This window comes from Protopterus annectens, chromosome 9.part0 (assembly GCF_019279795.1).
Source record: "Protopterus annectens isolate FY-2018-M chromosome 9.part0, PAN1.0, whole genome shotgun sequence".
NCBI classification, from domain to species: Eukaryota; Metazoa; Chordata; order Ceratodontiformes; family Protopteridae; genus Protopterus; species Protopterus annectens.
The window spans coordinates 1,270,968,691-1,270,996,095 of NC_056743.1; the positions used below are offsets into that span (position 1 = coordinate 1,270,968,691).

General features: G+C 36.8%; 1 protein-coding gene across 2 annotated transcripts in view; it reads left to right on the forward strand.

The window, feature by feature from the left end:
- The window catches only part of LOC122811992 (fumarylacetoacetate hydrolase domain-containing protein 2-like), a 256,975-nt gene that overhangs the window by 48,028 nt on the left and 181,542 nt on the right, over positions 1-27,405 (forward strand). For both annotated transcript variants that reach the window (XM_044084200.1, XM_044084201.1), the window contains exon 3: positions 12,895-13,111. In XM_044084200.1, coding sequence (XP_043940135.1) covers positions 12,895-13,111 — 217 coding nt within the window. The remainder of the gene's footprint in view (positions 1-12,894; positions 13,112-27,405) is intronic.

A 27,405-nucleotide genomic window follows, 5' to 3' on the forward strand; every position in this document is an offset into this window, starting at 1 on the left:
CATTAAGCCCTGGGCTGAGAAGTACACCAAATTAAGACATACTATACTCATAAATATTCATCAAGAATATATACTTTGCCAAATTTATTTATAAACATTCATTAAGCCCTGGGTTGAAGAGTGCACCAAGTTTGGTGATCCATTTCTTTTCTTTCACATCAAGTTTTTTGTGCCAGCCACATTTGTTGGTTCTATCGCCAATAACTTTGTCAATAATTGTGAAATGAAATTGTGCCTTATTATGTACAAGTGTATGTTTATATAGTGCATTAGATGTTTTTTTACATCTAATGTCACTCAAATGTTCCGACACATGTAACCTAACTGGTCGAGAGGTTTGCCCAACATAAAATGAGTGACAGGTGCAACATGCCATATATATGGCCCAATCAGTATTACAGTTAGCAAAAAATTGAATGTCAAAAACTCTATTACTGTTTCTGCTAGTGAATTCTTTTGTTTTTACCATATATTTACAGTTGACACAGTGGCCACAGGGAAAACAACCAATGAGTTTGTCCCCCAAAATAGTTGTTTGATATATCTGGGGTAAGGTAGATTCAAAATGATGTTTGTAATGATTAAAGTATCCCGCTAGGTTCTTTCCTTCTGAAAGGAAAATGAACATTTATTGGGAATGATTGCTTTGGTTCTGACATCTGCTTCCAGTATATTCCAATTATCCTTGATAATATTCATGAAATTATTAGTGTTTCTGCCAAAAGTGGTTGTAAAGCGCAGTATATTTGTCTTAATGGGTTTCTTTTTGTACATCAAAAGATTTGATCTGTGTAAACCTGAAGCATAATTACGAGCCATTGTAACATACCCTGAGTTGTAACCCCTATCAATAAATCTATTATGCAGATCTTGAGCATAATGAGCAAAACTAGTGTTATCAGAACAGTTGCGTCTGATTCTGATGAATTGTGATTTTGGAATGTTTTTGGCGATATGTTTTGGATGAAAGCTGGAGGCGTGGAGTATGGTGTTATACTGGGGAAATTTTCTATAGATTTCAGTTTTTAGAGTATTATCCATATTCCTAGTTACCAGAACATCCAAAAATGTTATGGATTTTTGATCACAGGTGATAGTAAATTGTATTCCCCATTTATTATCATTCAAGTATTCCATAAATTCCTGAAGATATGAAACATCTGATCTCCACACCATCCAGCAGTCATCCAAATATCTTCGCCAAATATCAATTTCAGGTAGAAACAAATTATGAGTATCATCATAAATCATAATTTGTTCTATATAAGCCATGAATAGATCAGCATATATAGGGGCAAAAGACGCCCCCATTGCTGTACCTCTGATCTGTAAGAAACATTCCTGATTGTAGAAAAAAACATTTTTGGTCAACACATGCTCAGTCAAATTTAACAAAAAGGTATTAAATCCTGGTTGATACATATTAGATTGATGAAGCCAAAATTCAATAGCATCCAATCCGGCCCAATGTGGAATATTAGTATATAATGAGCACACATCCAAAGTACAGAGCCACCAATCTGAATCCAACTGCATATCATTAACAATGCCCAAAAATTGAGTAGTGTCCTGTATTCGTGATCTAACAAATGACAACAAAGGCTTCAAATGCATAGTTAGAAATTCAGAAAGAGGCTCAGTAAGTGAGCCCATGCCCGACACAATGGGCCTACCTGGTGGATGTAGAAGATATTTATGTATTTTCGGTAGAAAATAGATATATTGTCTAATAGGGTCAGAGCTTGTTAAATGGTTTAATGTTTTTTTGGTTATAATCCCATTATCAAAAGCAGAATGTAGAAAATCATCTATTTCCTTTTTAAATACTGGGGTGGGGTCCAGTGGCATTTTGGTGTAGTATCGAGCATCATCCAATTGTTTGTGTGCTTCAATATCATAAAAGCTCCAATTTAACACCACCACTGCCCCTCCTTTGTCTGCATTGATAATGACCAAATCCTTGTTACGTACTAATTCTTCCAAACAAGACATTTCACCATCAGTCATATTATTAGACATTGGTAAACAATGATTATACTGAAAATGTAACTCATTAAGTACACTGCGCAAAAATAAGTTAACAGTTGGATGCATGGGGGGTGTGAATAATGAAGCATGATATTTAAAAGAATCCATTTGTGACTGTTCAACATCCCCTTTGTCCTGAAAAAATAATTTAAGATTAATAAGTCTGCAAAATGAAAATAAATCTTGTGTGAAATTATCCTCAGAAACAAAAAAACCAGGAATGAAAGATAGTCCTTTATTTAGTAGCGATATTTGTTCAGCTGTAAGTACAGTATTAGAAATATTGCATACATTATTTATTTGTTCGTCAGTATTTGCATCAAATTTTGTAGACTTGTAACTTTTCCTGTGCTTCCTGCCACCCCTCCTCCCTCTATGTTCCCTAAAGGGGGTATATAGTTTTTCCGTTTGGGAGTTGGGGAATCCAAGGTGGACTGTGTTTCAGTATCCGTCCCTGATGAGGTGTCATAATCAGTAGATTCAATATTACTGCCACGTCCTTTGAGTATAGAACGCGGACGTTTCCTTTTAAAATTAGATGAATGTTTGTTTTTATTATGCCCATCTTGGAATCTAACATGTCTGATATTTTTAAAAGGTTGCCCCTTCTCATAATCAGAAAGGTCACGAGAAAATTTTTTGAGTTTTCTTTCCTTCAAGACCGTATCAAAACTTAATAGTTCAGTACTAAGCTTTGATAGTAGGGCAGGAAAAAAAGTTTCATTTTGATAATGATTACAGTCCTCAATAGACTTTAACACTTGAGTAGTTTCTTTATCAATAATCCTAGTATAATAATCCGATAAAGAACTAACAAACTTCATTGAACACTCTTGCTGAATGGAAAACCATTCTGTAGTTAGACTATCATCAGGGTCAGCCACCAAAGGCTGAATTTTGACCCTGAGACCCCTAGGGCAAATGCCCTTAGCCAAATAAGCCTTGAGTAATTTGTGGTGCCAAACACAAGATCTGAGTGTTTTCATATTTTTGTTAAGTTCAGCAAAATGTTTTTCACATTTTTGTTCAGGCTTCATGGAAATAATGTTCCCAGAGCCCACAGAATCATCACCAATACCAAAAGGTGCAAGATCATCCTTATCTGCTGATAAATCCAAAAGTATTTTATTTAAATCCATGATAAATTTATGTTACTCAAAATATTGTTAAATGCAACCACGTCCTGTGTATAATTCTAATGATATTCAGACAATAATGGCAATGTACTGTCGGTGCCAAAATAATGCACCCTAAAGCCACGTCATATACAGGACAATAATGGTATAATAACTCCAGCACTAAAGACAAAATAGAGTCAAATGTTGTTGCTGGCTTGTTTCCTTTTGTTTTTGACATTTCTTTAGCCGTGCAGCTCCTTACATGCAGGGGATATCTTTGGAGGTTACACGTTGACTTACTTCCTGCTGGGGGAACCATGGTGGACTGTGTCGGCGTATCCGTCGAATTTCATTTGGCTGACCAAATTATTGCTCATCTTTGAACCTAACTTGGATGATTTTCTGATATACTAAGCTCTATATGTTTAGCCGACTGGTTCCAGATTCTAGTTTGTGCACCAAGCTGGCTACGCCATCCAACGACTAATGTACCAAGCCGATTTATTATTAACGCCAATTTCATTGAGGCTGATGACAACTATAGAAGGGCCCGCATATGCTACGTGGTGAGTCGCTATTCATCTGCACTACTGAGCACCTATATTTATCACTTTTGGTGCGGGTTTTACTTTCAAAAGGGAAACTATTGGAACTTTTTTCATCAGAACTTCTCTTTTGGGCAGGTGCCGTATTACTATTCAACTCTATGACTGTTACTTATTCTGCAAAGAGGTGAACTGGGACAAGTGCCATTAGCGTTTTGTGTGCGGGTGACTATTGGATTATATTTTCATATTTATGAGGGTCGTGACTCTATTTGTGACCATTTTTTCATCCCCTAACACGTGCGAACTAATCTCATGCTTCCCTCAAGACAACTCTTGGTGGATTATGCTGTGTTTTATTGCATCTGGAATTAACAACGATATCAGTTAAAAGCTTCTTAAGGAACTGTGACTTATATTGGTCCTTTGGACACTCATTTTGCATTTATATCTATGAATGATAATTAGAACATCTTGATGAATATATATTTTTGGTTATAATAACTGATGCTGATTATTGTGCTTGTGCTACTATTATCAGTACGACAGTACAAAAAACTTTTTAACAAAAGATATATGAGATAATTCTATCTGTCTCTTTTTGATGCAAACATTATTGTACCTCTATATGTTCATGTTATATTCTATATAACCATTATTAGGGCCATATTAAGACCATTATTACTTGTTTCCTAATAGTATACCTTCTTTTCTAGTTGTTAAGTGGAACAAAGAATTACCTTTTTCTAATATTTTTGTGAAGTTCTTGTTAAGCGATGGGTCTCAGCACCCTAAGGATTATGCTCATTATAATATATATAAATGTCCTGTGAAATATAGGAACTTTATTTTTGGATGCTATAATAACATCTTAATAACACTATTCTTATTATCAGTATATTATAGCATGAACAATTGAAATATCAATTGTTTTGTGTGGCCTACATGATTATTGTGTTTATGTTATAATTAACAGTAGCATAGGTTAGCCTAACCAGCACATATGAGGCAGTTCCATGAATATAATAGTCTATTTTTTAATGACAAATGGCATTAGGCACATTCTCTACAATATTGGTTAGAATTTTTCAGTATAAGAAATTTCATTTCTGCATATTTTATATTGGACAATTAATAAGAAGTTTTCTTGAGCTTCAAGTTCATAGATTTCCATCACTAGTGGATGTTTTTTATGCATAACTTTGGAGCACATATAATAGTTATATTATTTGATTAACATTTGGATATTACCAAACAAGGGAAATAAGTGCCCAAAAGTTGAGTTTAACTTTTGCCCACTAGCAGTACAGTCATCACAATATTGTGGTTTTGTGCATGTAATGACTATAAGATGCACATTTTTTTGCACCTTATATTATATTGCCATTATTGTTTGAGTATCATAAACACGATAACTGTTTTTTGAGCTGACACATGATAATAAGTATATTATTTTCAATAATTTCTATAACTTTCTCCAAAAATTATTTATTCTAGGGCCCTTGAGATCGCTTTAATCAATATATAAATGATTTATTTCTGAGATATGGGTTGTCTACCTCTATACTATATACACTAAATGGTTCCTTAGGGCTTTTATAATGATACATTTACCTCTTCAATACTCACGTTGGATATATCCCTAATTGTGAATTTATACACTGTTATTACCAATTGATGACTCTTATGGACGTTTCCGAAACACATATAATAAAATATATATGATTATATTAACACTTGACGTCATTGAACCACCAAGTGTCTGCATGCAGGGTTTTATATTTTTTTTCCTCTGGGACCATCAAAACAATTTTCATTTATATTTATATTAATTAGAGAATTTGGGTGCCAAACATTTGACTCTATTTTGTCTTTAGTGCTGGAGTTATTATACCATTATTGTCCTGTATATGACGTGGCTTTAGGGTGCATTATTTTGGCACCAACAGTACATTGCCATTATTGTCTGAATATCATTAGAATTATACACAGGACGTGGTTGCATTTAACAATATTTTGAGTAACATAAATTTATCATGGATTTAAATAAAATACTTTTGGATTTATCAGCAGATAAGGATGATCTTGCACCTTTTGGTATTGGTGATGATTCTGTGGGCTCTGGGAACATTATTTCCATGAAGCCTGAACAAAAATGTGAAAAACATTTTGCTGAACTTAACAAAAATATGAAAACACTCAGATCTTGTGTTTGGCACCACAAATTACTCAAGGCTTATTTGGCTAAGGGCATTTGCCCTAGGGGTCTCAGGGTCAAAATTCAGCCTTTGGTGGCTGACCCTGATGATAGTCTAACTACAGAATGGTTTTCCATTCAGCAAGAGTGTTCAATGAAGTTTGTTAGTTCTTTATCGGATTATTATACTAGGATTATTGATAAAGAAACTACTCAAGTGTTAAAGTCTATTGAGGACTGTAATCATTATCAAAATGAAACTTTTTCCTGCCCTACTATCAAAGCTTAGTACTGAACTATTAAGTTTTGATACGGTCTTGAAGGAAAGAAAACTCAAAAAATTTTCTCGTGACCTTTCTGATTATGAGAAGGGGCAACCTTTTAAAAATATCAGACATGTTAGATTCCAAGATGGGCATAATAAAAACAAACATTCATCTAATTTTAAAAGGAAACGTCCGCGTTCTATACTCAAAGGACGTGGCAGTAATATTGAATCTACTGATTATGACACCTCATCAGGGATGGATACTGAAACACAGTCCACCTTGGATTCCCCAACTCCCAAACGGAAAAACTATATACCCCCTTTAGGGAACATAGAGGGAGGAGGGGTGGCAGGAAGCACAGGAAAAGTTACAAGTCTACAAAATTTGATGCAAATACTGACGAACAAATAAATAATGTATGCAATATTTCTAATACTGTACTTACAGCTGAACAAATATCTCTACTAAATAAAGGACTATCTTTCATTCCTGTTTTTTTTGTTTCTGAGGATAATTTCACACAAGATTTATTTTCATTTTGCAGACTTATTAATCTTAAATTATTTTTTCAGGACAAAGGGGATGTTGAACAGTCACAAATGGATTCTTTTAAATATCATGCTTCATTATTCACACCCCCCATGCATCCAACTGTTAACTTATTTTTGCGCAGTGTACTTAATGAGTTACATTTTCAGTATAATCATTGTTTACCAATGTCTAATAATATGACTGATGGTGAAATGTCTTGTTTGGAAGAATTAGTACGTAACAAGGATTTGGTCATTATCAATGCAGACAAAGGAGGGGCAGTGGTGGTGTTAAATTGGAGCTATTATGATATTGAAGCACACAAACAATTGGATGATGCTCGATACTACACCAAAATGCCACTGGACCCCACCCCAGTATTTAAAAAGGAAATAGATGATTTTTTACATTCTGCTTTTGATAATGGGATTATAACCAAAAAAACATTAAACCATTTAACAATCTCTGACCCTATTAGACAATATATCTATTTTCTACCGAAAATACATAAAGATCTTCTACATCCACCAGGTAGGCCCATTGTGTCGGGCATGGGCTCACTTACTGAGCCTCTTTCTGAATTTCTAACTATGCATTTGAAGCCTTTGTTGTCATTTGTTAGATCACGAATACAGGACACTACTCAATTTTTTGGCATTGTTAATGATATGCAGTTGGATTCAGATTGGTGGCTCTGTACTTTGGATGTGTGCTCATTATATACTAATATTCCACATTGGGCCAGATTGGATGCTATTGAATTTTGGCTTCATCAATCTAATATGTATCAACCAGGATTTAATACCTTTTTGTTAAATTTGACTGAGCATGTGTTGACCAAAAATGTTTTTTTCTACAATCAGGAATGTTTCTTACAGATCAGAGGTACAGCAATGGGGGCATCTTTTGCCCCTATATATGCTGATCTATTCATGGCTTATATAGAACAAATTATGATTTATGATGATACTCATAATTTGTTTCTACCTGAAATTGATATTTGGCGAAGATATTTGGATGACTGCTGGATGGTGTGGAGATCAGATGTTTCATATCTTCAGGAATTTATGGAATACTTGAATGATAATAAATGGGGAATACAATTTACTATCACCTGTGATCAAAAATCCATAACATTTTTGGATGTTCTGGTAACTAGGAATATGGATAATACTCTAAAAACTGAAATCTATAGAAAATTTCCCCAGTATAACACCATACTCCACGCCTCCAGCTTTCATCCAAAACATATCGCCAAAAACATTCCAAAATCACAATTCATCAGAATCAGACGCAACTGTTCTGATAACACTAGTTTTGCTCATCATGCTCAAGATCTGCATAATAGATTTATTGATAGGGGTTACAACTCAGGGTATGTTACAATGGCTCGTAATTATGCTTCAGGTTTACACAGATCAAATCTTTTGACGTACAAAAAGAAACCCATTAAGACAAATATACTGCGCTTTACAACCACTTTTGGCAGAAACACTAATAATTTCATGAATATTATCAAGGATAATTGGAATATACTGGAAGCAGATGTCAGAACCAAAGCAATCATTCCCAATAAATGTTCATTTTCCTTTCGTAAAGGAAAGAACCTAGCGGGATACTTTAATCATTACAAACATCATTTTGAATCTACCTTACCCCAGATATATCAAACAACTATTTTGGGGGACAAACTCATTGGTTGTTTTCCCTGTGGCCACTGTGTCAACTGTAAATATATGGTAAAAACAAAAGAATTCACTAGCAGAAACAGTAATAGAGTTTTTGACATTCAATTTTTTGCTAACTGTAATACTGATTGGGCCATATATATGGCATGTTGCACCTGTCACTCATTTTATGTTGGGCAAACCTCTCGACCAGTTAGGTTACGTGTGTCGGAACATTTGAGTGACATTAGATGTAAAAAAACATCTAATGCACTATATAAACATACACTTGTACATAATAAGGCACAATTTCATTTCACAATTATTGACAAAGTTATTGGCGATAGAACCAACAAATGTGGCTGGCACAAAAAACTTGATGTGAAAGAAAAGAAATGGATCACCAAACTTGGTGTACTCTTCAACCCAGGGCTTAATGAATGTTTATAAATAAATTTGGCAAAGTATATATTCTTGATGAATATTTATGAGTATAGTATGTCTTAATTTGGTGTACTTCTCAGCCCAGGGCTTAATGAATGTTTATTAACAAATTTGGAAAGTATATAATCTTGATGAATATTCATGAGCATAGTATTTTCTGGTCAACCAATCATAATTTTTTCATGATTATATAAAAGCACTTCATGATTGGCTTCTTTGTAAAACACTGAAGAAGGCTAGGTTTAAATCCGGGCCGAAACCGGTATGTCTGTAAGCTCTCATGTTGCTTTGGTAGTTTATTATTAAACTACTTATTTATCAGCGGTCCACTTGTTGCTGGCTTGTTTCCTTTTACCAGTGGAATAGCCCAAGGCTCAATTCCTGGTTTGCTTCTCTTTAACGATTTTTATCAATGTCCTCTATACCTCTTCTAGGCAAGCATCACTTAGACAGTATGCTGGTGATTCAACACTAATGTGCTCATCTGACACTCTGGCACATCGCTTGAAGTCACACAAAAACCTTCATCTCTGTTGAAAACTAGCTTCACAATGCACAATTATTATTCAAACCCCCCCCCCCCCAAAAAAAGAAAACTACTCTTATTCCTCCCCAAAGTACATCTGAGGGACAAATCCAGCTTCAAAATGTTCTCACTTAATACAGCAATAGAAATTGTATCGCACACAAAACTGCTTGGTGTGACAATTGATAACAACCTCAGATTTAAATTCTACATTCAAAATAATGTAAAAAAAAACTCACCAGAAACTTGGCATGATTTAGAGACATAAAAACTTTCATTCTAACTCTGCTAAAACCACCCTACCTATCAACTACTTGCCTCCTTTCTTCACTCTATATGGTGCCCCTATCCTTACCAACTTGCAGGTATATGTTAAAACTAAACTTGAAATACTCACAATACTGTACACATTACTGCAAGGCCCTTAAAAGTTTGAAATGGCTTGAACTACCCCACTCCCTGCACTTCATACAAATAGCCCACAACATCATTATAAGCCCCATGCCTGTTCTGTACTAAGCTCTATTCTTCCTTCCTATCACCCAAACAGACCCCGTCATTCTAATGATAAACAGCTTCTCACCATCTATAAACTTCAAAAAGCAACTGGAAATGGCCTTTACTGCTAGTCTGTTGCCACAAATGGAATTCTATTCCACAGGCTATTAGAACTGTAACTTACCACCCTTCCTTCAAGCACCTTCTGAAAGACCACCTACCACACTCGTGGCTCTGCTCTTGCTATACCCCTGGTTGAACATCAATCTTGTTTACTATTCTCCACCCTTATTTCTACAGGTTCTCTACCTATCACATTTTCCTCATCTTCACCTGGCTATCCTACCCTCTCTACCACTCAACATAACCTCTTCCTATCACCTCCTCCCCATGTATACTAATGTATCCTAATCTCTGTCCCCTTTATAGTTACAACTAAACTAAACACATGACTTTTACTTATTACTGCTGTGAATTGCCAAAAGGACACTCTCAAGAATTGTACATAGTTATTGCTTTTCATTTTCTCATTGTTCTCTTCAAAATATTTTTGTTATATCTCTATGTCTTACATTATTGTTGACTATTTTTAAATGTGTCATTTCCAACTGTTTTCTATGTAATGTCTTTGAAAAAATATATATATTTCTCTGTTACATGGAGCTTTCCTTCACAAGCCTCTGCTGAAAATGGGCTATTGTGACCCAGTCGGACTTTCCCAGTAAACAAATGTCAATAAATAAATAAAGACCTACAGTATGACTAATGTATTACCATAAGGTAAACTCAGAAACTGTTTCTCTGTATAAACATCTCCATCTTATATGTACGTGATGCATATGCCAGATGTGGATTCTTTTACTGTATGTAATGTCGGACTTGTTTTTGCTGAATTTCTTTTATGCATTATGTTATACTGTATATAATTCACCAATTTTTCTTTTAAACTTTCATGATTGTTTTAATGATTGTATAATATATGGAGCTTTTCTCCCCAGGCCACTGTGGAAAAGGGATTCATTCTAAACCCAGTTAGTCTAGCTAGCCTGGTAAACAAACACAAACAAAATAATATACAGATAGACAGACAGATATAAATATAGAAATAGATATAGGTAGAGATAGAGATATAGATAGAGATCTCTATCTATATCTGTATAGATCTAGCTATCTATATAGATACATATACTCTATGATCTTACAAGTAATAACTGCAACAAGCTTCTTTCAAACTAAATGATTTTATCTACAGACAGACTTTACTTGTGCTGGGAAAACAGAGTGAACAAATAACTTGCAATAAAAGAAAAAGTTCAGTCTGTTCTGTCATGTTCGCAGCTATAACACAACATAGGTGATCTGGATTATCCTTATAGCTGACAGCCTCTCAGGACTGCACACTGTGAACAAGCACATAAACTAAAACATCTTTGGAAAACACTGTCTCGTCCTCAGACTCCAAACCCTATAAGAACAGGTTCAGGGAAACAGTCACTTACCAGTTTTAGTCTCTCAATTTCTTAAATTCTTTCATTGCCTTAGTTGTAGCAATATAGTTCTTTACCTGACTCCCTCCAGTACAGGAAAAGTAACTTCCAGGTTCTTTGGTAACAGGTCTTACAGTGGCAATTATGAATCCTACCCAGGACTCCAGTCACATAGCTATTTCCTTTGGTCTCAGACAGTCTCTCTCTCTCTCTTTCTCTTTACCACAAACACATTCACAAGCAAGCTGTCCAAACCCCTTTGGCCTTCCCCACAACTTCTGCCATGTTAAACCTGCCTGCCCCCCCCACACACACACAATAGGAGCATATTATTGCTAATTCCCTTACCTGGAAACCCAGACATGCTGGTTTATTACTCTGACTTCTTAACACACTTATACAGTTACCTATCTAATGCTGTAGATCACCTGCATACTCCACATTTGGCACCAAACTAGTGTCACCATAGCAAACTGCTGGCCTTTCCCCACAGCTTGTCCTACCTTTTGGGCAGTTATCTAGTCAAGCCATAGCAGTATGCTACAAGAGATCAACAGATATATAAATATATAGTTACCAATAGTGAGGGTGTGTGTATACATACATATACATATATGTATGTGTGTGTGTGTGTGTGTGTATACACACACACACTCATATATATTTATATATATATATATATATATATATATATATATATATATATATATATATATATAGGTTTACTATGGTATGGTAGAACCGGACCCCATCGAATGATGGGCTCGTCAACCCATGTACGCAAAAACGACAATGTCTTCGACCTCGAAACGGGCTTTAACATGGGTCAGGATAGGGGCAAGATTCGTAGTTTGACAATGTTGGGTTCGACATTGTTGCCATTTGGCCTCCAGACTTCAAATGAAATGGATTCGACTGAACCCACTTTGACCTTACCATAGTAAATATATATATATATATATATATATATATATATATATATATATATATAATATATATATATATATAATATATAATATATATATATATATATATATATAAAAAATGGGCATGCCTTCATTGAAGGTTGGGCGTCGAGCTGGCACCTCAGCACCATAAAAATCTACTGCCAATCATTAGCGGACCAGAGTTCCACTGTGGCAACCCCTAGCCGGGAGAAGCCGAAAGAAGAAGAACAACATATATATACACACACATAACACACTCACTTGCACACGGGCATGCACACAAACACACAAGTATATACATGTATAAGTGTGTGTGTGTGTGTGTGTGTGTGTGTGTTTGTGTGTGTATATGTTTAAACTTAACAAGGTGAGTACTTACCTATGGTATAACTTTTTAGTTTCTAGAATACTTAAATACTTCAGAATGCAAATTGCATTATTCAGAATTAATTCAGAAGTTAAATCTGTAGGGAGTGGCAACTTTCATGCAAGTTTCTAAAACAAGCTTCAACATATATTTAAATCTTGTTCCTTATGTAGAACAGCAGGCTTATATCATGCCCTGAGCAGAAGTATATCTAATGTACCATGTGAGGATTTCCAGTTTTCTTAATTATGCCTTTATTTTTATCCACAGAGCACAAGAGCTTGGGAAGAATGTACTGGAACGATCTGAAGTCAACCTACTACCACCAGTCACAAATCCAGATAAAATCATCTGTGTAGGAATGAACTATGCTGACCACTGTGCAGAGCTTAATGTGCCTACCCCAAAAGAGCCAGTAATATTCAACAAATTCCCCAGTTCCATTGTTGGTCCATATGACAGCATCATTCTACCAAAAGAAAGTAAGGTAGGGGTGCCATCTTTTCTGGAAAGCTTGTTTATTGTACATAAATAATAAAGATACGTAAGTAATTTGCTATCACTTTCTGGGAGTTGGAAAGAAAATAATTTATAACACACATATTTTTTATCATCCATGTCTTTTCTACCCAATTATGTCACTCCTTTATCTACTAGACCTTAACAAATTCCAAGTCTCTATTACTTTCTGTTAATCCACTGTGAAGTAAAGGTGTCCTTAACATTTTGCAACCTGAAATTGCCACACATATATAACCTGGAGATGTCTCTACCATATTTACATTAACTACTGATGGCACATTACTTATTCTTTTGAGAGGATGCTACATTGTCTTTGCTTTGCATCTTGAATACACAGCTGAATTTTTTTGGCTTGTCTTCAGATGGGTTTTGTGTCAGGTCCTGCAGGTTATTATTTTCTTAAACACTTTTCTTAAATTACCAGTTAAGACATAGGCAAACATACATTTAGAGAAAAGAAAACAAACCATTTTGACATTTTTCCATTTAAATACAGTATACCTCACATATATTTTCTTTGCTACTATAATCAGTCCAGCATTACAAAAATTGCTGAACTCTTGCCTTCCTTTAAACCTCATTTCTCCTCTTGAACTTTATTATGCATGTATTGTTCCCACAATTTCCATTTACTTCTACGTAATTTGCTCCTTCACTTTTCTAAACATCCCTCTTCCAGTTCTTTTATCTCTTTTATAATATTAAATACCTCCAATACAGCTGGTGTAGACTTTGATTTTCATTTTGTACTGAATGTCTTTTTGCAGCCAACATAATTAAATTTAATAAGGCCTAATTGGATCATCAACAGAACACATACTAACAAAGTTAGTGACTCCAGTTCTACCAGTAGATCCATCACCAGTGGTGTACTGCAAGGATCTGTACTGGGCCCTTTACTATTTGGAACCTATTTCTTGGAAGTACCATCTAAAGTAGACAGCCTTTGGCTTACTAAGTTCACTGATGATTGTAAGTTAGGCACAATCATTGCATCTCCCAGCAATGATAACATATTACAGGAAAGGCTAACACAAATGACTGGTGCCAAATTCAAGGTCTAAAACTAAATGCAAAAAAGTGCACTATTATCCCATTTGACAAAGTGGAATTCCCTACTAATTACAGCATTGAAAGCACCACTCTAAGTTAAAACGTAGTGGTGCAAGATCTGGGAACACACGTTGACAGCACTCTGAACTTTGACCACCAGGTTTCCATGGTAGTAAGGAAAGCCTTCTACATTACACATCTCATAAGTAAAGGCATCGCATCCATGTCTGAGGATGTTATAACCCCACTTTACTCAACCTTATTCAGACCATTAATAGAGCAGAATGCTCCCTTTTGCATGTATCTCACCAGACACCTGCGGCAACTGGAGAAACCACAAAGGTTTCTCACTAAGAAGATACAGGGCCTCCAAAACATGACCTATGTGGATAGACTGAAAGCCCTATCACTGTACTCTGTATCATATAGGCTACTGAGAGAGAACTTGTGCCTGGCCTACAGAGCAGTCCCTGACACAAATCTGATGGAAATGCTGCACATCCACAAATCAAATGGCACTAGAGTCACTCGCTCTAGGGATCTCAACCTTGCCAGTGATATTAACAGAACATGTTGGAGAAATATGTATGTCTCCCAGAGATTGCCGTTGCCCTGGAATAAGCTTCCAGTTTATGTGAAGCAGAGCTCCTCAATGACCCTATTTAAGTGCAAACTGAACAAATGGATGTGTGACAGCAAATTCACCCTGGGGGTGGCATCCATGTCCCTCATGGACAGGGGTAGTTGATAGTGCTGATCTGCAAAGTATGTCCATCTAACCAAGGAAAATTGGGGCAAGCCAGGATTAACATGACACTTTCCCAGATACCATCTTGTTTTCGGTGATGTGCAAGTGAAGTGGGACTCGAGCACAAAAATGTATACAAACTCCTCATAGTACTAAGCTGATTTGCTATCTGGTCATAAAGCTGCAAACACTTTCTGTACTCAGCTTTTACCCTCACCACTGAAAGAAAACACCACCTTTCTTTTTGGATTACCCTGCAAAAGCCCCCAACATATTAAACAGCAGAAGCCAAAGAACTAAAGCTAAAATAAATTAATGCATGTAATAGAATGGGTAAAATATCCTATATTTAACTTAAACTGCTACCTACTTTATAACACATCACTGCAACGACTCTGGTATCCCTCCCTCCCCACCTTTTTTCTTCTAAGTACTTTTCTTTTTATAGTTACCCTCATACCTTTACATTAAGATTCTGGCACAAGTAATAGTACCCCCTCTGCATTTGTCCAGCTGTGGCACCTCCTATCCAAATTCTCCTTTGTGCATCTTTATTTTTTTGGTAACATATTTTTTCTAAAAACAATTGGCATTTTCTCCTTATTACTCACCTTCCATTATCCTATCCAGGCATCTCTGGTACAGATTAGGTTACAGATTGTTTTTGGTCACTCTCACTGTGTAACAAATTCCAGGGTCAACCCGCTCAGTTTGCTCACTCCACTCTCCAACCCTACCCCCATCCTGCCCACCCCCACTTTCCTCAGATTTATCCACTCCCCCTACACACCCACTCTTTGCCTTGCCCAATCAAAGTCCATTAATTAACTTCACACCTATCAGATATCTCTGTCAATCAAACTATCCTACATATGTGCTCTCTTCAACCTCACTCCTAGTTATACATACTTTTTCCAAGTTCTTCAACAATGGGAGATCACACATCCACACTACTTCTACTTATAGGTTCATAGGATGATACTAGGCTATTGGCCTGGAGGCCCTTATAAACCTTGCCAAGAATTTTGCCCATGTTCCCACAAAGTCAGCACCTGTTTCCCCTGTCCAGCAGGGACACAGCTGGGATCCCAGGGGTGTATTTTCTTTATCCTATCCAGTCGTCCAGGTTCTTCTTAAAGAGGTACTATGATTGACATGGAGAGGGAGTCTATTTTATACATGGAGGAGTCTTTGGGACAGAAATCTATCCCACCGACAAGTTCTATTAATAATCACAGACTCGGTTGAGGCCTTGTGTGCAGGTTGCATGAGTGGAGTTTGACTTATGCATATGCAGCAACTCCATCAAGGCTGGGACTGAGATGGCCTTGTATGCCAGACATGGGTCACCTCTGAGCAGTCTGTATGAGACTGAGTAAAGAGACAGGGCTTTCAGCCTATCAATATAAGACAGGTGTTTGAGACCCTGGATTTTCCTGGTCAGGAACCTCCGTAATCTCTTCAGTTGTTGCATGTGCTTGGCAAGGTACATGCTGAAAGGGGCAGTGTACTCAATAATAGGTCTGATAAGGGAGGAGTACAAGGATGTTATGACCTCTTTGTTCCTGGATGAAATACCCTTACTTATGAGGTGGGCCATGTAGAAAGTCTTCTGTACAACAGAGGCAACATGCTGGTCAAAAGTCAGGTTGCTATTAACCTGTGTGCTCAAGTCCGTCATGACTGATTGTGTGTTTGGTGCACTGTTATTAATGTGATAATTAGTGGGGACTCCATTTCCCCAAAGGGGATAATGATGCATTTCCTGGCATTCAGTTTGAGGCCATGCTTCTGGCACCAGTCATTTGTTTGAGTAAGGCCCTCTTGGAGGATGTTTACATCACTAGGGGAATTTAAAACAGCACCCAGCTTGAAGACATCTGCAAACTTGGTCAGCCACAGACCACTGGTTTTGGCTTGCACCTCAGAAAAGTATATCCCAAACAGTAGAGGCCCCAAGTCCAATCCTTGGGGTACACCACTCATTACAGGTCTAGTACTAGAGGTGGCATTCCCTATTTTGACTGAGTGGGTTCTATCAGTGAGCCAGTTAGCTACCCATCTGGTAACATATGAGTTGCTGCCTAGCTGGGAGAGTTTATCTATTATGCCTGAGTGGGGAATAGTGTCAAAGGCTTTGGCTAGGTCAAGGTAGGCAGTGTGCACCATCTTCCCCTCATCCATGGCTTTGGTGACTGTTTTGAAGAAGTTGACCAAGTTTAATAGGCATGATCTCCCTTTGACAAAACCAAACTGTGTAGGGTCAAGGATTTGGAAGTTGCCAATGTCCTTGTTTATAAGGTCCATGATAATGCATTTCATGACCGTGCAGATCAAGCTAGTTAGGCTGATGGGCCTATAATTGCCTGGGTCAGTGGACGCTCCACCTTTGTGTAGGGGGATCACAGTGGCTGTCCTCCATTCAGCTGGGATGAAGCCGGTGTTCAGTATTTGGTTGAATAGGGTGCCTAATGGAGCTGACAGCTCATGCCCGAGTTCATGTAGGATACAGCCAGGGATGTTGTCAGGTCAAATGGAGACTGTAATTTCTGCCTTTAAGAGGGCTTTAAACACCTGTTCCCTGATGATGGGGGGGGGGGGGCAGGTGCTGGGAATGTCCTGGTTTACTGATGGGGGGACAGGGGGGTGAAGTTTTCATTGAACCTATCTGCCAGTAGGTTGGCTATATCTTCATTTTCCATTGAAACATTGGAAAAGGTTTCACTGACACAGTCTCTCTGTGGTCTTTATTACCAGAAGAACAAGAAGCAGAATCGCCTTCTGTTTCACAACTATTTTTTCTCAGACAAACTTTTGTATTTCCTCCTTAGCATATACTTCATCAAAAAATGATTGTGTCCCTCCAGGGAAGAATATTTTGAAGATATCTGGGTATAACAATTTGAATCTCATGCCTGCTTCTCGACATTCGCTGAACAGTGGGATAACTTTACCCCTCTTCTGCCTGGTGTACAATGAGTTATCATTCTCCACAAACACTCTGCTGTCTCCCACTTTTAGTATGTTGTCCTTTTGCCACAGTTTTGTCAGAGTCAGCTTCTTCTGCTGGTAGGATTGCATCTTTACTGTTAAAGGACTAGGTTGCTTTCTCTTTGCCAGGTTTGGAGCATACACATGATGTGCCCTTTCAATTAACAGCTCCTGCTGTATAACACTAGTCCACTTGCTTAGTTGTGCTTTCATAAAATTAATACAGTCTGTTCCTAACAACATCTCTGGTACAGCTGAAAATCTCAGGTTTTCCCTACATGCTCTGTCCTCTATTCTATTATTTTTTTCAACATCTCTTCTTGAGCAGTATCATATTCAGACATCCTTTTCTTCATTTCTTGATTTTGCAGTATTATCACCTCATCTGAATATCAATTTAAACCTTCTTCCATTTTTTCCAGCCTTTTGTTGTTTGAGTTGATTTACTCCATCAGTGTTTTGTTTATTTTAATCAGGTCTGTGTGCAGTTGTCTTATGGTCTCCTCTAAGTTACTAGAAGTCATGTCTGGAGCTTGCACTACTTTTTGCTGAACAGCTGCAGTATTTTTCCCAATCAGTGTTTTTCCTCACCTTTTGTAGATAATTTTCCTTCAGGTCGTCTGTATTTCTTTCTTCCTGACATCCAAACAGTGCACTTACTAGCCAGCTACTGAAATTTACAGAGACACACAAGTCCACTGGCCTTCTCAGCTGAGTTTCTGTTTTCAAACTGAGAGCACTAGAATTAAAATGTTACTCAATGTGCATCCATCTTGGAAGTCATGGTTATAAATTTTGAGCACTTAACATAATCTAAGAATATGGGTCCATTGTGGGCCCAAAGGGACCTCATTAGATTCACATACTGTTTTCTAGTTTGTAGCCCAGAACACTATTCCCTCTTGGAAATCCACAAAGGACTGCACAAGACCAAGCAGAGAGTCAGTTGAGGTGCCAAGAGGAATACAGGTACTCACCAGGATCAGAATTCGCTCCTCTAAATTGCCCTTTACCAATTCAAATCTAGCTTCAGGATCCACAAACTGGGCAAATGATGCCCCTCTTCATACCAAAACAAAGAGCAACACCCCTTCTACTGCCATCTGTGTTGGCTGAGAAGAGCCCTTTATACAGAAAATCTTCTAACTTAAGGTGTTTCTGGGCAGTTAGAAACGTTTCCAGCAAAAACACAAAATGTTTTTAAACTGTTCAACATGTTTTAATATCCTGGGTTTTTAACAGCATTTGTAGAGCCATTTACTTTTCATGTTAGTTTTTGTACATGCACGTCCTGATAATTATCAGAACAAACGTGTATATCCAACAAATGAATATAAAAAACTTTTATAGGAATTTCTCCACTGAGTTAAATGCACACCACATACATTTAAATTTTGTAACAAAACTGAAATACGTTTTAATGCTGAGTGTTAAATGTAACAACAATATATAATAATTTACAAATCTGTCTGAGCAGCTTCCAATAAGGAGAAAGTGCATCGGGTTCCATTAGAAATCTCGAACATTCAAATGTTCGAGCTTCATATGGTTGACGCCATATGAGCGAACTTTTGAAAGCTCACAAGTTTCAACGAAGATCGCCATAGGAAATATTTCCCTTTACTTCAATGTAGTGCGATCTCGGCATTGGTATATTTAAGTACTGGGGGGTGGGGGGTGCAGGGGGGCTTGCCCCCCCTGCCCGGAGCGTTCAGATAAGTTTTTTTTAATTTTTAATTATTTGTTCGAAGTTTTAAAACTTCGCTCATATGGTGTCTATCATATGAGAGTCAAACTTTTAAACCTTCATGCATATAATATAGACCCACTACATCTCTATCAGGCCAGCCTGCATGAGCTCCAACTGCATATAGAAAACAGGGAACCACATTATAAACAGAACTCAAATATATAATTGTATTACACACCACACACACATACACACACATACACACATACACACGCACACACACACACAGACACACACACAGACACACACACACACACACACACACACACACACAAATCACATCAACACTAAGTTCAAAGCAAGCAGATTCAGGGGGAAAAAAAAAACAAAAATATACATTGTCCTAAAGATGCACTAAAGTCACCATAACTATGCTGCCTCCATACCTCTTGTATATAGTAAAAAAGTAGGTTAACATCATCCAATAAGTCATTTAACAAGTGACTTAAGTAAAGACACTCTAGAGAATAGAAGAGTAGTCCAGTTAGAATAGCACACATCTAAACAACAGTAGTACTTAGAAAAAATAAAGACAGGCTATAGCCAGCTCCTCTCAATTCAGACATTAGGAATGGTAGAGTTCAGACATTACATATGGTACAAAGGGATCTACAGTGAATGGCAAGAGGTGTTCTTTGGTATTGCATGGGTTGTACAAAGAGGAAATGGCTGCAATTGCCTTTTAGGGACAAAGGGGCCCCTTCTGACAAGAACTAGCAGTCAAACTCCCTGGTGAAACTGACATAACTGTAGTGTCATGCAAGAAAGTATTATTCTGCTTTTGAACTGCTTCCTAAGGAGAGTCAAATACTTATGAAGGATATAAAAGGGGTATTCCCATTTATTTCTTCACCAAACATTTACAGCTTTCAAAAATGCTGCCTTGCGTACAGCATTCTCAGGTGCATAATCATTCTCAGCCCAAACTTTTCTTCAATTAACAGTATAAAGTTTACCTTGGGTCCAGAATGTAGACAAAATTCTCTTGTTTTTTTAAACACCTTTAACAACTTCACACATTATATAGTGACATGGGTATGCATACAGTTATAAAAAAGAAAACAAGCCATTACAGGTTTTTTTTTCCTTCTTATGCCTTATAGATAAAAATTTCCTTTCATAACAATTCTTACTCAGTTTAACAATGTATAATTTACATAAGTCCTGCCTTGCCTGAAATTTCACTCTTCCTGAACATTAATTCACATGTATTGTTCCCACAAATTCAATTTATTCCTATGTAGTTTGCGCTTTCCCTTTTCTAAAGATCTCACCTCCAATTAGTTTATCTCCATTACAAAGCAAATAAAACACCACAGGTGAAGAAACTTGGTTCAAAAAAGCCAATGCGTATCAAACTAAGGTAAATAATGAACAGAATGGTTTGAAAATATTCAGTAACTTTTAATCCATAAAATAATAGTGGAAAAAACAAATTCGTCAAGCACTTTCGCCTGGTTCCTACCAGGCTTTATCAAGATAAAAAACAATCAAAAACAGAGTTGTTATATACCATATGGAATTGACCATGTGGTTGGTTAATTTGCAGTTTTAATTGCAGTAATCAAAAATTTAAAGCACCAATGTCTCCCATAGCACCAGTATTACCAACAGGCTTGTGAATTCTAAGCCCAATTAAAAAGTTAAATAACCTTGTATAAAAATACATTTAAAAATATGTTTATATATATATGCAAAACAGTTGTATATATAAAATGTATAAATAAATAAGTGAATGGCGTAGCAAGAGCGACATCTCCTGATGAGATCTTATTGGTTGGAACTGATAGCCAGGAAGAACAGAAAATTACACAGCTGTGTCGGAGCAATGCACATGGTTCTCAGCATAAGGATTTTAACTTCCACGCTTGGACTGAGCAGCAATTTTCATTTAAACAAGGTACTGTTTTTAATGCTCAGAGGCAGACTAACTGTATGGAGCTTGACTTTGAAAAATTAAATGACAAATTATATTCCTACAAAAACACGCAATTTGAGATAGATTATTTAAGGGAATGCACTCGAGTACAGCGCATCCCTAAAGGTTTGCGTTGTTACAAGTTCCCAAACAATGCAGTGTATGGCTCCACCTTGTATACGAAATTGGTGGAGTTATTTGATAAATCGGGTTTGGAAATGTTAAACCTCATGATTCAAGACTATGAAATCAAAGCTAATACTTTGTTAAATGAATTGACTATTTTGAATGATAATATTTGAATGATAAAAAGAGTCTAACCAAAAAGACATATCCTTCTCACTATAATCTTAAACAACATATATTTCTTACTCTTCTCCACTTACTACAAGATGGTGATATTCACCCCAATCCTGGCCCACATCTTACTACAACCAACATCAAACAAAACCAAACTAAACCTTTATCACTCTTGTACTCTAACCCTTCAAATTCCCTTTCCATAGCCCATCTTAATATACGTAGTATCTGCAACAAAATCAGTCAACTCCATGCCCTCCTTGAAACTCAAGAGTTTGACATTTTATGCCTATCAGAAACTTGGTTAAAACCTTCCATTAAAGACATTGAAATTACCCCACCCGGTTATAACATGATTAGACTTGATCGCACTACCAAGAAAGGAGGTGGGGTAGCCATTCTGTACAAAGCAAAACTTAAACTTAATCCTCTTGACCTGACTCTTACCCAAAACACAAATGCAGAAGTTATTAGCTCCAAAATACAAATCAATAACACTAAAGCAATAAACATCATTTGTACTTATCTCCCCCCTGGAAATAACATCAATACCCTTGAAGATATACTTTACCAACTTTCTATCAAACTCCCACAAGAAACACTAATCCTAGGGGACTTCAACATAGATTGGAATTCCTGTAACAATGATAACCCTACTTCCCACATCAACCTTTATGGCTTCAAACAACTTATCGATGGTCCCACTATAATTAATAAAACAAACAATAAGCATACCACCCTAGATTGGATTCTTACAAATACCCCCTTGCAAACCTACCAATCACATATCCTTCCAGATGACCTTAGTGACCACACACTAACCTATATCATTAGATGCAAAACCAACCTAACCCTACCCACCACTTTCCGAACTCTACACTCAAAAAAGCAATTTAACCCTGATCACTTTCAAGCTGAACTTTCACAATGTCATTGGGCCCCACTAAAATATCTCCCACTCAACAAAGCAGTAGACCACTTCAATTCTACATTCCTAGCTATACTTAATCAGCACGCCCCAAGTCGCACCATTAGAACCAAAACTAAAACTGCTCCCTGGCTAACCACAAATACTAAGCATAAAATAGCCCTAAGAAACAAATCTTGGCATAAATGGCGTACCTCCAGAAGTCCAACTGACCACCAAAACTTTAGAGAACTTAGAAACAGTACTAAAAAAGCAATCCTATCAGACAAAAAGAAATACTACGTTCAACTTCAAAATACTACGAAAAATGAACCAAAAACATTCTGGTCTTGTATTAATAATCTGCTGACCCCAGGCAAAATAATTACCCCCAACCCACAGGATTCCAACCCGGATAACCCCACACTAACAGCCAATAACTTTAATTCCTTCTTCACCAATTCTATACAAACGCTAGCCAACCAACTATCTCCAGATACTTCGCAACTACCTCCATATACCTTAATAAACACTATCCCTCCCTTTAACCTACAACCTGTATCTACATCCTACATACAATCTCTTCTCCATAAACTAAAACCTACTACCCCTTCTGCTGACAAGCTTCCTGCTGAATTCTTGCAACTAGCAGCAAAATCCATTGCTTACCCTGTCTCTATCCTGATAAACAGATCAATAAAAGAAGGTATTTTTCCAACACTCTGGAAGATATCTCATATAATACCCCTACATAAAGGAGGCAAATCTTATGACTTCTCCAACTATCGTCCCATAGCACTTCTATCCCCCTTAGCCAAAATCATGGAGAAATGTATACATAAACAACTACTCAGCCATCTCCTCCATAACAACCTTCTAGCTGACACTCAACATGGTTTCAGACCTGCCCACAGTACCACCACAGCTTTACTCTCCTTTACCAATACCATAAACTTCAAGCGCAACAACAACAAACTTACATCTTCTCTTTTCTTAGACCTATCAAAAGCCTTTGATATGGTGAATCATTCACTTCTTCTGCACACACTAAAATCTCTGGCCCTGGATCCCTCTTCCATAACCTGGTTTTCTTCCTATCTAGAAAACCGCAGCAAGCCGTGCTCTGGAAAAACTCACTATCTGCTCTCCTCCCTATTTCTTTAGGAGTACCACAAGGGTCTATCCTAGGCCCACTTCTATTTGCCATCTTTATCAACGACCTCCAATCATCTATACCTAACACTACCTGCATACAATATGCAGATGATTCCACCATTATTTGCACTGCTTCTTCTCAAACTGAACTCCAGACTCAAACTCAAACAGTCTTCTCAACTGTAGAACAGTGGTTCTCCAATCGCTGCCTACTCCTTAACCCTAAGAAAACTAAATTATTACTCTTTTCACCTACACGTAAATCAACTTTATTAAACTTCTGTATTACAGCAACTGACAACACGATTATCTCTCCTGATTCCACAACTAAACTTCTCGGTGTTATTATCGATAGCAATCTTAACTATGATAGTCAAATCAACAGTACTATAAAAGCAGTTAATAAGAAAATAGGATCCCTGTACAGAATAAAGCCCTTCCTCACACCTGAAGCTAGGACAACCTTAGCCCAAACACACCTTATCTCTACCCTTCTGTATGCCTCCCCCATTTACACTAATCTGTCTAAAAGTAACCTTAAGAAACTTACTACATCTTATCATAATATTGCCAGATTTGCCACCTCATCCCAATTCAGAACCCACCACTGTCTAAACCTAAAACAACTACACTGGCTGGAACTCCCTAACAAGCTCATTTTTCAACAACTTTTAATAGCACACAAAATCCTATACCAACCTTCTAAAACACCAGCTCTTTATAACATCTTGACTCCCTACATAAACCTGAAACAACTACGTTCCTCTGATAAACTACTTGCTAATATTACCAAATCTAACAATTCTGCAGGCAACTGCCTTTTCTCTAACTCAGTAGGTAAAATATGGAATAATCTTCCATCTGATATCTCTTCTTTGTCCACTCTTCCACTCTTTAAGAAACAACTATTAAGATACTTCAATAAATTCTGGCTTTGCTCTTGTACCAACCCAGACTAACCTGTTTGCACCTTACTCTATCATAAACCTTCCTTAACCACTGTGACCCTCGCATCTACCTCAACTCTCCAACTAACAAAATTTCCCTTATCTTTGTAAATATTACTTTATTCATTTTAACATTTCTGACCCTCCTTTTGTATTGCTAAGAGTTAACCTCGAAATTAATCTCTTTCTAATTTAGCATTTTCTAGTTAGTCATGAACTATAATATAACTGATTATATAACACATTAGTTCTATGCAATATTTATAATTGTAAAATTGTTTTAGCCCTGGAGCTTTTCTCCACTGGCCTTTTTTTTTCTAAGTTAGCTTATTTAGTTTATTAAGATCTATAATATATGTGATTACATTTCATTCTTCCCATTGCATATCACACTTGTACTATGTATTATTTGTGTTTGAAAAATTTTTTGTACCTTTGGAGCTTTTCTCCCCGGGCCTCCACTGAAAATGGACATAAATCCAGTTGGACTAGCCCGGTCAACAAATGTAAAATAAAATAAAATAAATAAATATTGTTAAAAACAAGAATTTTTTGAGCATTAAAAGATGTTATGATAATGTTTTCAACGAAATAGACCAGCATTGTGTTAAAATTATTGATTGTAAAATAAGGAAGTTAGAACGCGACTTGTTTGAATATAGGGAAGGAAGGGCTTATCCCTTACCAGGTAAATTTAAACACAATACTATTAATGATGAGGAAAGGGCTGGTACTGCTGGAAACACAGACAATCCTAACACGCCACTAATAGAGCCACCCGGGAGGAGTGAGCGTTTGGCGCAGAAGGGCAATAATAACCAGCATCAGGTTTTTCAGTATCCCCAGGGCAGACCAGGGGGGAGGAACACAACTTTTTACCAAGAGAGTTGGAACAGGATACGCAAGTAATAAATGACAATGGAATTTGTTTGGTGGATAGTAGCAATGAAGACGTGTCTAGAGACAAGTACCAGGTATTCACGAAAGATAGTCTTACAATACATAACTTTACGGATATCACAATTGCATCTGAATTTTTTTAATTGTTTACCAGAGGCTTTCAATTTGTGCCCCTGCGTTCTATGGATCTATCCAAAACACTCATAGATTTTAAATTATTTATTAGGAAATTAAATCTTGCCTTGTTTTTTAAAGGGCAAACTGCTGTTAACCACATAAACACCAGGAGTAGCACCTTTAACCCTCCCATTCACCCCAGTCTATAAACCTTTGAGGAACTGGTGGAGATAGACCTAAGAAAGAAACACCTGTTAGGTTTAAACTCACCACCTAACAATTTTGATTTTTATTTACAGCAATTAATTAATTCATTCAAGGAGGAAGGTGTACGAGTAATGAAACCGGACAAGGGTGGGGGAGTGGTCCTAATGTATCATTGGGCATATGAAACGCATATTTATAACATGCTGCAGGATGAAGTCACTTATGAATTAGTTTCCAGAAATGAACTTAATATAGCATATTCTAAGATTAATTACATGTTAAATGATCACTTGATGCAGGGTTTTATTAATGAGAAACTATATAATTACTTGTACATTGCAAAACCCAGGATCCCGGTCATTTTCGGGATCCCTAAGGTACACAAAGGATTGAACCCATTGAAATTTAGACCCATAGTAGCAGGTGCAGGGAGTATTACAGAGCCTTTAGGTAAGTTTATAGACCAGACTCTGAAGAATTTTGTATCGAGTTTGAAATAAATTTGTAAAGATTCATGGGAATTTCTTAGTGATATCCACCAAAACCTATACCACCCTAACACGCTAATGGCAACTATTGACATTATAGAGTTGTTTCCTAGTATTCCCCACGCCACAGGATTGGAATGGTTCAATGAAGTTTTAGCAACAGAATCTGAATTAGGCAACAGTATGGTTAACTTATTGGTGGAATTCATGGAAGTGGTTCTCAATAATAATTTTATATATTTTAATGGAGAGATCTTCAGACAAAAGAAAGGTGTAGCGATGGGCGCAGCATGCGCCTCGACATATGCAAATATAGTGCTACACCTGTGGGAGAACAAGTACATCTTTTCATCCAGTTGGGTGGGGCGGATTGTTTATTACAAGCGATATTTGGATGACATCTGTATACTGTGGAATGGTGACATAGACAGCTTTTCAGACTTCATAACTTATATTAATTCCACTACAGACTTTTTAGCCTTTACACATGAAGTGAATGAAAAATCACTACATTACTTAGATGTTCTTTTAAGTAAAGACCAGGTTAACAGTCTTTTCCAATCTCAAATTTATAGGAAGAAAACTTTTTCTAACACTTTTTTGCACTTTGATAGTGGTCATCCGTTTTCTCAGAAAAAAGGTATAATAAAAGGACAACTCATTCGAGCATCCAGGATGACAAGTACTCAAGAACTTTTTCTGAATGAAGTTAATTTTCTAAAAAAACTTTTTTTAGAAAGGGGCTATCCAATCTATTTGGTAGAAAATTTAATAAAGG